This window comes from Globicephala melas, chromosome 20 (assembly GCF_963455315.2).
Source record: "Globicephala melas chromosome 20, mGloMel1.2, whole genome shotgun sequence".
In the NCBI taxonomy this organism is placed as follows: domain Eukaryota; kingdom Metazoa; phylum Chordata; class Mammalia; order Artiodactyla; family Delphinidae; genus Globicephala; species Globicephala melas.
This window is the reverse complement of record NC_083333.1, coordinates 13333635-13346025: the sequence shown is the minus strand read 5'-3', so window position 1 is coordinate 13346025 and position 12391 is coordinate 13333635. Positions and strand designations below refer to the sequence as shown.

At 41.1% G+C, this 12391-nt stretch overlaps 1 protein-coding gene across 1 annotated transcript in view; it reads right to left on the bottom strand.

Moving 5' to 3' along the window:
* Positions 1-12391, bottom strand: part of CFAP52 (cilia and flagella associated protein 52) — a 36041-nt gene that overhangs the window by 22707 nt on the left and 943 nt on the right. Inside the window, exons 2-5 of the mRNA XM_030861420.2 lie at positions 6882-7081; positions 6359-6495; positions 2767-2895; positions 118-217 (exon numbers count right to left, since the gene is read on the bottom strand). Of these exons, the coding sequence (XP_030717280.1) occupies positions 118-217; positions 2767-2895; positions 6359-6495; positions 6882-7081 (566 nt within the window). The remainder of the gene's footprint in view (positions 1-117; positions 218-2766; positions 2896-6358; positions 6496-6881; positions 7082-12391) is intronic.

Genomic DNA, 12391 nt, shown 5'->3' with positions numbered 1-12391 from the left:
GTACCTACACACACGTACACACACATGCATACACGCACAGACACCTATCTTGGTCGGTACTGTTAATAGGAACTTGTACTAACAGCTACCTAAAATAACACTTAGAGTAATACTCACTGAGATACTCATGACTATTCTTTTCATTTGTCCTGTATGACACTCGGTTGGCCAGATCTTTCTGTTTGGGAGATCCAGTTCCCATACTCGAATTGTCCCACTGGAGAAAAGAAACCCGCAATCAAATGGATACCCATTTAATAGACACTTCGTCTCTTCTCTGTTTCCTGCAGTGCCTTGAAGGAGAAGCTGAAAGGAAGAGAACTAGGTATTTCGGGGGATTTGTTACAGCCTGGTGATCTACCCAAGATACAGTCGTCCCTTGGTATCCACGGGGGATTGGTCCCAGGACCCGCCAGCGGACACCAAAATTCGCGCATGCTCATAGCCCACAGGTGGTCCTCCTCGGTATCCGCGGGTTCTGCATTCGTTATTCCGCACTCGCAGATTCTACCAACTGCAGATCTAAACATGGTACGTGATCCACAGTTGGTTGAATCTGCGGATGCATAACCCAGGGATACCGAGGGATGATTGTATTCCATTCAATGCTCACAACCACCCTGCGAAGTAGGTTTTATGATCCCCCACTCTCCAAATGAGGAAACGCAGAGCCTACACACAGCAGAGCAAGGATTCACACCCAGCTCTCTCTCACTTTGAAGCAAATACTCTATCCACTGGTGAAAACAGAGACATAGGAATAAACAAGCAAAGCAAACCAAAATTCATCAAGTGATGTTTCTTTCAAGGTATGGAGTTGTGAGGAAAAAAAATTTTTTTTTGTTTGCGGTACACGGGCCTCTCACTGCCGTGGCCTCTCCCATTGCAGAGCACAGGCTCCAGAAGCTTAGGCCCAGCGGCCACGGCTCACGGGCCCAGCCGCTCCGCGGCATGTGGGATCTTCCCGGACCGGGGCACGAACCTGTGTCCCCTGCATCGGCAGGCGGACTCTCAACCACTGCGCCACTAGGGAGGCCTGTGAGGAAAAATTTTAAAGGGAAGGACTACCTTATGGAGAGTCCTGTCTACAAGGAAGGAGAAATGAGACAGGGCAACTAAATGCCAAACAGCATCAGCACCTCAGATGAGACTCGGCACATACTCGCTACTTAATCATTGTATGTTAAGTTACTCTGAACACCTGTTTAAAAATATCATGGTTAACATCACAAAGACTTCAGCTAATATCTTAAAGCAGAAAAGATTAATGCTAAAATACAGTTCATCAAGTTTAGTTTTCCCTTTTTTTTTTTTTTTTAGCACCCAGAGTCACACACATATTAGTAAGTGCTCAATAGTATTGATATTTTGAATGTACTTTGCAAACTAAGAAAAAAATCAGCTTTTCCATGGCCTCTCTGGTAGACGTCATTTGGATGCTGAAATACTGGAATTTGCAGGACATCTCATGGGGGTCAGTATAATGGAATACCTGAAATTGGGACCATCACGGAGAATCCAGTGTATATGGGTACATACCAGAAATATTATTTAAGAGTGCTAACTTTTTCTCAGGTGCCAATGTCACGAGAAATTAAAGCAGACCTATAATAAAGATTGTCCTAAAAAAAATTTTTTTTTTTTTTTGGTTTAAATTCAGGTTTTGACTCCTGGAGAAACATTATCAGCAGACATCAGAATTAGCTGATACCTGCTGCTCAATCACCTGTGGAAGAGCAGATAGACCCCCCCCCCGCCATAAAAGTTTTAGGCAAATGACTCTGCAAACCTGAAGGGAGTTGAGCTTCACGGCCACCAGTGACCCCCTGAAGTCAGGGTAGGACGTGGTCAGCCTCTTTAGGATCAGAGAACTGTCCTGATAAGATTCTCTCCTTAGGGGTGGCTTTCATGCCAGCCAGTTAGTTTCATGGCCTCTGAATAAATCCTTCCTCGTAATTAGCCACGGAACAGATGCATGCCGGATGTCACAAGGTGGGGGCAGGAAACAGCACAGGTTCTTTATTCTGGCTGGAAAAGTAACGAATGACATGCGCCTTTCACAGATGGGAGACCACAGGTGGGCTGAAAAGGATCATTCCAACCAACATATGCTTCAACCCTACCTTCAGATTTCTGACCTGCGAATTGGTATGTGACATGAAAGGGGATGCTTTTATGTAGGTTTAACCTTCATGTCAAACTCCAAACAGGGCTCTGATAGGTGAACCTGTAAATTAAGTTCTTCTGTTAGACAGATGCAGGCCTCTGTTCAGACCTTCAGCTTGGTACCCCACCCGCTTAGCTGCTCGATGCTGACCCTACCAGAAATGATCGCATATGGCTGATAGTCAAATGTTTGAAACTTGCTGGTGCAGTTCTTTCGCAAACTCTCATTTCACGAGATCTAAATTAAGCGCAGGTGGTAAGAAACATCAACCAGTAAGTGAATCGGTGCAACTGGGCAAATGACCCTGCGAGCACTGATTGAGGGCAATGTGTTATCTGTCACAAACAGACCAGAGCCTGAAATGGGTTTAGCAGATCAGCAGAACCTTTTCGGTAGGAAGCCCAGAATGGTCAAATAACCATATTTAAAAAGACTTTCAGCTAAAAGGATTTTTAATGATTCCCAAATCATGAAAATTAAGATGGAAGTTCTTTTTCCAGGACGAAAGCCACGTTCACCCTAATTGCAATGACCATGTTTTCTGTGCAAGCAAATGGAGTGATTTACAAATTCTGGACACCTTGACGGCGGATGCGTACTTTCCAGCAGTGACAAACATCTCATCGCAGCAATTGGAGAAGATGACCGTGGTGGCATTCCCGACGTTGGGGCCGGCAGCAGGGCTGCCACAGATGGCGTCTCCCTTGGCTATGCTCCACACCACCACACTGCCCAGACGAAAGGACAAAGAGAGTCAGGGGAAAACAGGCTTTCAAAATAAGAAACGGCTCTTTTAGCGGTTCTAGAAGGAAAAAAATGAAAAGGTTACTTACAGAGGAACAAAAGAATTACACCGCCCCCCTGCCCCCCAGACGTCTCCTCAATCGCACTGGGTTCGAAGATAAATGGGTGACATTTTAAAAGTTTTGAAGGAAAATGATTATGAGGCTGGAAAACCATCAGCCTATCAATCAAGTTTGATGCTAAATCTAAAGAGATTTTCAGACAGGCAGGGCGTAAAAGTTTACCACTCATTTATCTCTTGTAAAAAAATTTCCTTGGGGAAGTACTCCAGCAAAAAGAAAAAAAAAAAATTCATTAATTAGAAGCAATAAAGGGGATGACATAGGCGTGTTTTCAAACTTGAACATGTAGCTGATTCACTTGGAGGGCTTAGTAAAACAGAGAGTGCTAGGACCTACCCCCAGACTTTCTGATTCAGTAGGTCTGGGGTGGAGGCTGAGAGTCTCAGGTGACACTGATGCTGGTGGTCTGGGGACCACACTTTGAGAAGTGCGGTTGTAGGTTACCTTTCCATCTTTCTGAGTACAGTCATACAATTTAGTCCTAAACTGAGTAGTGTTTGCTTAATGATATCAAAAATGTGTGTGGGGGGTGTTACATTAAACACTGGGGTCAGAGTATTAAAGAAAAAGAATGCAGATGGTACAAACCTGGTTAATGTAAAAACATGCCTCCCTATGTTCCCCAAATTTTCTACATGTGGAATGAATTATCACAGGTGGTCTAAATAAAGGTATAACCAAGATCGCCAGGCAGGGGGAAGGAGATAGTATAAGAGCTATGAATTCTTTTTCTTAGTAGGAAGTTGATAGATACCACCTAACGTGGAAAAATTGAGATGCATGTCACTTAAAAGTTGTAAAAAACTAGAGGAACCAATATCAAAAAAGACTGTTAAAACCTCATACCCAAGAGAAATAGAAATGTACATCCACACAAAATCTTGTACGCAAATGTTGCTAACGGCATTATTAATAGTAGCCTAAAAGTGGAAATGACCCAAAAGTCTATACATTAATGAATGGGTAAGGAAAATGTGGTATATCCACACAATGTGAAAACAGTCACAAAAGGCCGCATATTGTATTATTTCATTTACGTGAAACATACAGAGCAGGCAGATCTATACACACAGAAAGTAGGTTAGTGGTTGCCTGAGGCTGGGGCAGGGGCAGTGGTGGAGCAGGAATTGGGAGTGATGGCTGATGGGCACTGGGTTTCTTTTTGAGGTGTTGAAAATGGTCTAAAACCTTTGTGGCAAAGGTTGTACAATATAACACGTAAAAAATGTCCTTGGGGAAGTATTCTGGCAACAAACAAACAAACAAACCCACTCAACTAACCACTATACTAAAAACCACCTGACTGTACATCTTGAATGGGTGGATTTCATGGTATGTGAAATGTATCTCAATAGGGCTGTAAAAAAAAAAAAGAATCCAAGTGCCTCTGGACAGTAGAACTCTTCATGGTGGAGGGGATACAAATTTTGAATCCTTCTGCATAGTAGGACAACACACTTGCTTTATAAACCATGAACAGGTATAGCTTTAATTTTTCAAAAACAATTTTAAGATTTAAAAATAAATAAAAGGCACCAACATAGATAGCTGGCCAAATAAATTCCAGCAGATCCATACAATTGAATAGCATACAGTTGCTGCAAAGAGCGATAGGTATTGTCTACATATATACACATAGAAGATACCCTTGGTATAAAGTTAGTCAAAAGCAGGTTGTAGTACAACACTGATAGGACAATAACATTAATGCAAAAGCTTCGCAGATAGGTTACAAAATATTCAAAATGTATGCATATGCAAATTCTAGAGTGTCCACTCTAGTTCCCAGCATCCCTTCTGTTTCTCCCCCTCTGTGGAGACGCCAGGTGGTTTGGGTAGAATGGACCCTCCCACACGGTCAGGGTTGACCCATGACTATACAGAAGCAATCAACAGGACCCCACGCTCTTCACCACCGTGACTATTCAGGGATGGGCATGTTGCATTTTCCTAGTACAGCAAAATTTGTTTTTCTTTCGAGAAGAAACTTTCTTGAGAATGTTTTTCTCAACATCTCCAGTTTTCCGTAGGCAAATCTTCGAGAGCCTAAAATCAAGCTTAAACTTACAGAGGAGATGACAGTTTTGCAGATTAGTCTTGGTTAAGGAGCCGTTTTATTCTCCCCCCAAGGCCTAGCCTTAGCAACTCTTCAGCAGGGTCTGGGGGTGGGGGGTGATAATTGCCAGGCTTGAAAAGCCTCTGGGGCTGGGACCCAGGCATCAGGGGTCTTATTTCCTCAGGTGATTTCAATGTGCACGCAAGATTGAGAACAACTGCCTTAAGTTGAGCTAAGAATGTTAATAGCTGATTTCTGGATGCATTTCTTACAAAAAAAAAACCCCAAAACAGTCAAATGGGGATAAGCCAGGGAAGTCTGATTATTTACACAGCAAGAGAATGACCGTGAAAGGAGGAAATCTCGTGATGATTTTGTTGATTTGCTATATATTAAGAGAACGGTCAATATACAAGTACACACAGATGTAAATTTCCATTGTAATTAACCTGTGGATCTCAAACAAGAAAATATCTGTGAAAGTGCACCAAAGTATTAAATCCTACACAAACCTCAGGTGTTATTTTTCTTCTATAAATGATGTTCCTTTAGCATTAACACAGGAATAGGTACTACATTGATTTTTATTCCTAATATAAGGCTTTGAAATATTTTTCCCCCCACAATTTCATTTGTATGTATTCTCTCCCTACTAAACTTGACTGTGAGATCCTTGAGCGCCAAGATCATGTCTTGGTGAGGCAAGTTAAAAAATTTAAAATGCCACCTCTGGAGTCACACTGCCAGGGTTTGTCCCCCAGCTCTGCTACTTAGCAGCTGGTGAGTTTAGTTCCTCATCAGTCATATGGTCCCAATAGCTCCCACCTCATGGAGTTGTCATGAGGCTTAAATGAGATAATGAAGTCAAGTGACTCAGCACACACCTGTCCCATAGTAAGTGCTCAATAAAAAAAATCAGCTGTTGTCTATGATGAGAATTATGGTGACAAGATGATGTCATCTTTTACAGCAATGGTTCTCGATTTAGTTGCACATTAGAATCACCTGGGAAGTCTTTCTAACTCTTAAGGCCGAGTGGTCAAAGTCTCTGAAGGTGGAGCCAACCCTCAGTAATTTTCTAAAACTCCCAGTTGATTTCAATGCACTGCCAGGCTTGAGAATCAGCATCCCATAATATTTTCGTCATAGCGTTTTCACACCACACACGCTCTATAGATGGGCAAACAGAGAATGTTAGAAAGGAGAGGGTACTTAACACATCTAGAAATATGCAGGGCGGAAAATAGGTAAGTATGCTTAGTTCATTACCTTCCATCATCTGGGCCTCCTAGTGATACCAAGTACAGATCATTTGGTGAAAAGGCCAGAGCTTCAATTTTGCCCTTGTGAAGCGATAGCCGAGCAATCAGCTCCCTTTTCTTATAATGCCACAAAATGATATCCGCCTGGGAGCAAGAATACACTGTCAGATCACAGACAGGCTTTGAAAGAACTGCAAGAGATAGCTACCCCTCTCGGTGAGAAATAATCATTCGTCACTCTTCTAGAAATTAGAGCAGGTCTTACAAACACGACAGCAACAAGATGGACACAGCTGTAATCAGGGACGTTTGTTTCTGAGCATTACCGGTCACAAGTTGCACCATGGGGTATAAAACCACCAGGTTCCTCCGCTCTCAGCCTGATAGGATGAAAATGAGTTCCGAGAGGGTTCAAAGGAAGAGGAGGAAGGGTGTAAACAGGGTAGCACAGAGCTATTCTGAAGTGAGCAGTTTTTCTTGGGAGGCACTGCTAAATCTATTGAGAATGAATGATTTTTTACTTTATTCACCTTGAAGCCCATGAATGTGACTTGTCCGGAAGCAAGGTAAACTCCGCTCTTGGAGATGGTCACACAGGAGACATTGTTGCCATGACCGTGTAGGAAATTCTGTTCCTGAGTATTTAGTGCCTGAATGAGGATGGTGCAACCCAGAGGATAAACCAGATGCTCCTGGTCGGGATGGCATTTTAGACCAGCGGGGACATGTCCTAAAAGAGAGATTAAAAATAAGAGTAAAAAATTAAAAAATAAGTCAGGGGCAGAAGTGGCTGGTGGTTTTTATTTAAATTGAGCACAAAAGAACGCTTTTGAAATAAGCCTTAGTTCAACTAAAATGTGTGTGTGCTGTGTGTGTGTGTGTGTGTGTGTGTGTGTGTCAGGGAGGGGTGATAGGTAATTTTATTCCACTGACAAGAAGGTTGGTCTAATAATATATGTTTCTCAAACTTTAAGGTGCATAAAAGTCCCCAGGGGCTCCGGTTAAAATGCAGATTCTGATTTTAGGTCTGGGGAGGGGCCGAGATACTGCATTTCCGACAAGCTCCCAAGTGATGCTGGTGTTGCTGTTGCTGGTCCAGGAACCCCACTTCAGACCTAGGTCCAGTGTTTGTAATTCTGATAAGCACAGAGCACATGAAGCAGGAGAAGCCCGTCTGGGTGAGCACATAGCCATAGGGAGAACGTGAATTCACTACCTTGGGCAGAAGTTTGGTAAAGATAAAAATTGGGGTTTCGTCCTAAGTCTCTGGCAGGCTGAAGAATCCCAGGACTTCTCATAGTGAGACCCCAATCCTCCAGATATTTGCCAAGAACCACCTCAACAATTATAAATCTTAGTAATATGTTCTAATATGAAATAGACATGAGTCCTCCCTTGTTACTCATCTTTGGTCAGAATTGTTTTGGTTATTTTTCATATCTATTTTACAATATACACTTTAAAGTCAGCTTGAGTACTTGAAAAACTCATGTTTGTATTTAGGGGAGTGGCATTAAATGTATAGATTAATTTAAGGAAAAACAATTTTTATAATAATACATTATATTTCCTTTCTAAAAGCAGGATATGTTTTTCCATGAAGTCTCCTTTTATGCTCCTGGCGACATTTCTAATATTTCTTCATAAAGATCTCACACATTTATTTTGTTTACTTCTTGGTAGTTTAACATCTTTTTTTAATTGCTATTTCCTTCCCCATCAAAAGAGTCACAGATATTTATTAATATAGTTTTCTGGTCCTTAATGAACTCAGCTTTTATATTTAACTCCCTCTGGAATTTAGTTTGATGCATAATGTGATTCCAGTAGCTAGACAGATTTTTTTTCTTCAAACAGCCAAATATATTAATTGAATAAATGATTTCTTTCACTTTCATTGTGATCATCGTTCCTTTTTTCTGCAGTCAGTTCTCATAGTACTAAGGTTTGTGTCTGGGGGTGATCTTGTCCTTGTGAAATGTATACTTAGTTTTTCTCATTGCAGCCTCCTTATAGACAATCATATGGCTATCCATAGGGTAAAAGTAAACTTAGATCCCTACTTCACACCATCCACAAACAATACATTCCAGATAGATCACGGACCTAAATGTGAAAAACAAGACTTAATGTACATACAAGTCGTATGAAATGACTAGAACGTGACACAAAAGAGCAAATCCTAACAGCGGAGGCCAATATGTGCATCCAGTTATGTTAAAAATCACAAACTTCCTGGGAGTTCCCTGGTGGCCTAGTGGTTAGAATTCTGGGCTTTCACTGCCGTGGCCCGAGTTCAATCCCTGGTCAGGGAACTGAGATCCTGAAAACCACGTGGCACAGCCAAAAAAAAAAAAAAAAAAAATTAAAAACTAATGACAAAAGACAAAATGAAAAGAAAACCCAAACCAGGAGAAGATATTTGCAATGTCCGTAATAACAGACAGAGAATCATACCCAGCAGAATATATAAAGAACTACCATGAAGCAATAAGAAAAATACAAACTGCCTGACAGAAAAATGAGCAAAGGCTATGAAGAAGCAATTTATGATGGAGGAAATTCAAAAGCCAGAAAACACATAGAAAGATATGCAGCTGCACAAGTGACCAGGGAAATGCAAATTATATCCAAAACGAGATACCATTTCATTTCCATCCTAATGGCTAAAATTAAGTAGGCGGACAGTGCCAGGCATTAGTGATGTGCAGCAAAGGCAACACTCACAGACTGCTTAATGGGAGGGTAAATTGGTAGAATTGCTTTGGAAAATGTGTCCGTATTGAGCATCATTGAATACATGTACGTATCCTAGGACCGAGATCTACTCTTCAGTATATAACCTAGAGAAATACTTGCAGTTGTGCTTATGGGCCATGTACAAAGGTGTTCACTGTGCCGTTGTTTATATTAGTAAAAAGTGGTAAATGAATAAAAGCCCATCAACAGGGAAATAGATATTTAAAGCAAATTAAATCATCACCCAAGTAATGTTGGGTGAAAAAAAGCAGGTTTCAAATGTGCAATAAAAGAGAAGATTAATCTTTTTAAAAGATTATAAAATATAAGAACATGTAAACATATACAATTTATACATAGTATATCACATATAGTATATTTAATATTTTACATATATAGTGAAATTTTAAAACATAGCTGGGAAGGGTACACTAACTCCAGGATAATGGTTGTCTCTCTAGAGGGAGAAAGAATCAGACAGTGTTATAGGAGAGAGAACTGAAAATGTACAGTGCCTGGAAGATTCAAGTACACTTACATATTTACACCCTCAAGTTAAAACCCATAAACTATCATGTAACTCTACAATGAGTGCTAGTGTCACCATGATAAAAGGGGCTTTGCTTTTGCTTCTGATTTGTTTCCATGTGAGAGCTACTAAACTCCATTACCTGGTGTTTAAGGCCTCCAAAATAGAATCCCAGGCTCTCTTTACTGTACTATCCTGCCAGTCCATGACACTGAAGCCAGCCAAGTGTTTGCCATTCCCCAACTGACCCCACACTCTCCCCCTTCCTCCTTGGCTCACCCTATATGTGTTCCCTGGGATATTTATTCACCGACTCCTACCCAACTTTAAAGACTACTTGAGGGCTTCCCTGGTGGTGCAGTGGTTAAGAATCTGCCTGCCAATGCAGGGGACACGGGCTCCAGCCCTGGTCCAGGAAGATCCCACATGCCGCGGAGCAACTAAGTCTGGGCAACACAACTACTGAGCCTGCACTCTAGAGCCCTCAAGCCACAGCTACTGAGCCCACGTGCCACAACTACTGAAGCCCGCACGCCTAGAGCCCGGCTCCGCAACCCGCAACAAGAGAAGCCAGGGCAGTGAGAAGCCCACACGCACCGCGATGAAAAGTAGGCCCCGCTGGCCACAGCTAGAGAAAGGTGGCGCGCAGCAAGGAAGACCCAATGCAGCCAAAAAAAACAAAAACAAAAAAAAGAGACTACTTGAATTAACCTTTGACCCCATTCAAACCTAGAATAGAAGCTTTCTCCCACACTTTCATAAAACTTTGGTTATTTTCCGACAAGTAGTATAGCCTTTTTACGTAAACGTGTTGCGTTGAAGGCAAAATTACGGGAAACTCAGTCACTTTTTACCAACAAACCCATATAACTACAGCCCGGATCAAGAAGCCGATTATAACCACACCCCAGACATTTCCCATCTGCCTTCTCCCAGGCTACATCTCCCCAAAGGTAATTGCTGCTTTGACTTCTATTCCTGTAAATTAATTTTCCTCATCTTAGAACTTTATATGAATGGAATTATACTGTACAGTACGTATTCTGTCACATCTGGCTTTTTTCATTCAACATTATGTTTGTGAAATCTATCCACATTGTTGCGTGTAGCACTACAGCGGTCCCTCTGCATCGGTGGAGGATTGGCTCCAGGAACCCCGCAGATACCAAAACACGCGGATACCAAAACACGCGGATGCGCGAGTTCCTTACATAGAAGTGTGTACTACTGTCGGCCCTCGGCATCCGTGAGTTCTGCCAACCGCGGACAGATTTTTCTGCCCTCTGTATGTAGTTCATTCTTTTTCATTGCTTCAGAGTAATCCATTCTATGAATATACCAATTTATTAGTCCTTTCTACTTTTGATGGACATTTTGGTTGTAGTTTTTAGCTATTTGAAATAATGCTACTATAACCATTCGCATATATGTCTTTTTGGTATACATTTTGTATGGCATTTGGAGGATACATCAAAATTCTTTAAGATGTACTCAGAATTTATCCCAAGGAAAAAGTTAAAGAGTTGAAAGATTTAGCTATGCAGATGTTCTTTGTAGCATTTAAAAATAAATGCAAAAAAATGTAAGGTATACTAAATTTTTAACAGGACATTGGTTAAATAAATTGGGGCATATCTATGCAACAGAATATTATATTAAAATTATGGCATAGAGTATATTTACTGCTAAGGAAAGATTTGCATGGCACCCTAGGTGGAAAAAAAATCTGATTATAAGAGAATATATCAGCATGAGACCACTTTTGTGGAAAAAATTTATATGTCAATGTATATTTCAAAGGATCATACCAAAAGTTTAACAGTGATATCTTTAGGAAATGCAATGATGGCTGATTTTTTTTCCGTTTCGCTGTATTTTTCCAATTTTCTAAATTCTTGTTCTTAAGTATGGCCATGGATTTACCCCCGTATTACACTGTATTCTCAGTGCACAGCATACTATTTGGCATAGAGTAGTTCTAGATAAATGCATATTTGACTCTGAAAAAATATAAATTGTCACAAAATCAAGAAGGTAGAAACAATTCAATTAATTTTATTCAATTTTGAAAGGCCGAGATAATTGCCATGGGAGACACTGAGGTATAATTGACCATATATTTGGTCTTTGAGTGCCACAAAACAGCACAAATTCAGTAGCAGGGCTCTCTGCTGGTCACCATCGTGACCCTTTGCCCTCATAGCAGGTCATCCACATCCTTTACCAATGACCTGGTGATCAGCTCTAAAGAGGGCCAGTATCTGGATGCACTAAATGCCCACTTTCTATCAGAGACTGTTAACCTAAAACGAAGACTCAAGAGCCAAGTCCTAGAATGTGCTAACACTTTAGCCTTTGATTGTTCTGTGTCTACATTACCACAATTTTAAAGATTTCAGGCATCACAATGCACTTTTTTAAAAGTTTGCTTTTTTTAAAAAAATAGATCTTTATTGCTTCACAATACTGTGTTAGTTTCTGTTGTACAACGAAGTCAATCAGCCGTATGCATACATATATCCCCTCCCTCTTGAGCCTCTATCCCACGACTCTAAGTCATTGCAAAGCACCGAGCTGATCTCCATGTGCTATGCTGCTGCCTCCCACTAGCTATTTTACATTTGGTAGTGTATATATGTCAATGCTACTCTCACTTTGCCCCAGCTTCCCCTCCCCACTGTGTCCTCAAATCCATTCTCTATGTCTACTTCTTTATTCCTGCCCTGCTACTAGGTTCATCAGTACCATTTTTTATTTTTAGATTCCATATAT